Source organism: Temnothorax curvispinosus, unplaced genomic scaffold, assembly GCF_003070985.1.
Source record: "Temnothorax curvispinosus isolate PA1 unplaced genomic scaffold, ASM307098v1 QBEX01003471.1, whole genome shotgun sequence".
NCBI lineage: Eukaryota > Metazoa > Arthropoda > Insecta > Hymenoptera > Formicidae > Temnothorax > Temnothorax curvispinosus.
Window position 1 is genome coordinate 990 of NW_020213251.1, and position 1,887 is coordinate 2,876.

The following is a 1,887-nucleotide window of genomic DNA, read 5'->3' on the forward strand; positions in this document are numbered from 1 at the left end:
TAATCACAAACGATTCTTCATTAGCTATGATAAAGTACTGTGAAAATGAGTATAATATTTAAAATATACATTATAATATATATATTATACTTTCAATAATTACATTATATATTATACATGTATTATACTTTCAAAATTAGCTTATTACTCCTAGAACTTGAAATTTTAAAAGCAATTTTACTAATTTTCTCATATACACATATATAGAAAGAGAACCATAGTATAACTTATTAATATATATTTTTTATATAACAAAAATATATTTTATATCATTGCTTATCAAATGATACTGAAATAGTAATTTTAATCATCTATAATTTTATATATTGCCTATTATTTTCTACACTCCTTCAAGGAATACTTGATGCACATTATATACATTTTATATATGTATACATAATATTATATGTACAGACAGGAATGTATTAATTTAGAGATATTAATGTGGCTTTAGAAAATTTATCAAAATAAAACGATTGATATATATACAAAGGCATTAGGCATATCAGAATTAAATTAAATTAAATATTGTCTTCTTGCTGCCACCCATCATCGTCAGACAGAAATCTCCTCTTATGAGTTGTATTCATATAAGGCCTCAAGGCCCATTCCGTGTCAGCGGCTGATTCAGCATCCAGAGTTCCTAATTTGATCTCGTATAACTTCATTTGAAAGCGTGGTCCAACCTCTGTCAATTCGATCTCCTTTCCTCGAGCCTTCTTGTACACGTGATGCCGGAAGGATATGAAGTCGTCGTGATTGGCAAAACTAATCACCCTCTTGCTATCCTCTTTTGGCACGGGAAACAGGTACTTCAATATGTTCATTGTTCTCTCTCCTAATTTCGTCTTGAAATTATGAAAGATTAGATGTGGATATTGCTCCGACATTGTGCCAATGTCAGGTATATCGTGTCGCATTACGACACCGGATAACGTAAAGTAAGCCGTTGGTCCGTAGGGCAGATGACATATCACCAGGGCGTCGGGGACGCCACGATGCTCGTGCACGATGATGAAGTCCGTGACGTCGTTGGCTCGGCAGGCGTGGATCAGCTGCTTCATCTCGTAGTTACCGCGATTCATCCGCTGCGAGTTCGGGAATATCAGACGCAGCTCCTTCACGAACATCTTCAGGCGGGAGCTCGGGTCGCGCGACGTCGTGATGACGATCTTCGGGTCCTCCACGCCGGCCCAGCGATACTCGTCGTCCTCGTGATTGACCACGGCACCGCCCATCTCCGTGCCCATGGCCATCGCCATCTCCGGCCCGGCGTCCTCCCATTCGATCTTCCTCTGCACGTGCAACGCGCTTTTCCTCAGGTCCGGGTGGATCGGGACATTTTCCTCCAAGCTGTGCTTCAGCTTGTCCTTCTTCTCTTGGATACCTTGCACCTTTTCTTGCACGGATTTTCTGTAGAGGTACTCTCGACGTAATCGCGCTTGTCTTCGCAACATTTTTGTCACTCAAACTTGTATTCCTCGTCGATTGTTATGAGAACTTGCCGTAACTTTCTTCCTCGAGTAGCGTGTTTAACAACAGTAACGCGTGCTCATTTGGAGGTTATGATACCATGTGTTTTTAGGTGACGCGTGACCGGCGTGACGCGTGACGCTGTATTCATCAGATGCATCCAGTAGGCAGTAGTTGGATGTAATTGGTTGGATCTAAAAGTAAAGGCCAATCAAATGTAATACTTGATGCACCTAATGGGTGCATACGAGATCTGTTCGCTACATTTGTAACTGCACTTTTTCATATTTACTATATTCGAAATATTTAAATTAAAAAAAAAATAAGAAAATGGAGAAATATACATGAGAAATATAACCGAAACAAGCTTATCGTATAAACTGATCATAGGTATCTTTTCTGGTTGCACAAAAC

The 1,887-nt window shown here is 39.4% G+C and overlaps 1 protein-coding gene across 1 annotated transcript; it reads right to left on the reverse strand.

The window, feature by feature from the left end:
• Positions 1–260: 260 nt before the first annotated feature.
• On the reverse strand, positions 261–1,591 carry LOC112452579 (U3 small nucleolar ribonucleoprotein protein IMP4). The gene has a single exon (XM_025012864.1). The coding sequence runs from the start codon at positions 1,455–1,457 to the stop codon at positions 522–524; it is 936 nt and encodes a 311-aa protein (XP_024868632.1). The 5' UTR covers positions 1,458–1,591; the 3' UTR covers positions 261–521.
• Positions 1,592–1,887: the final 296 nt, after the last annotated feature.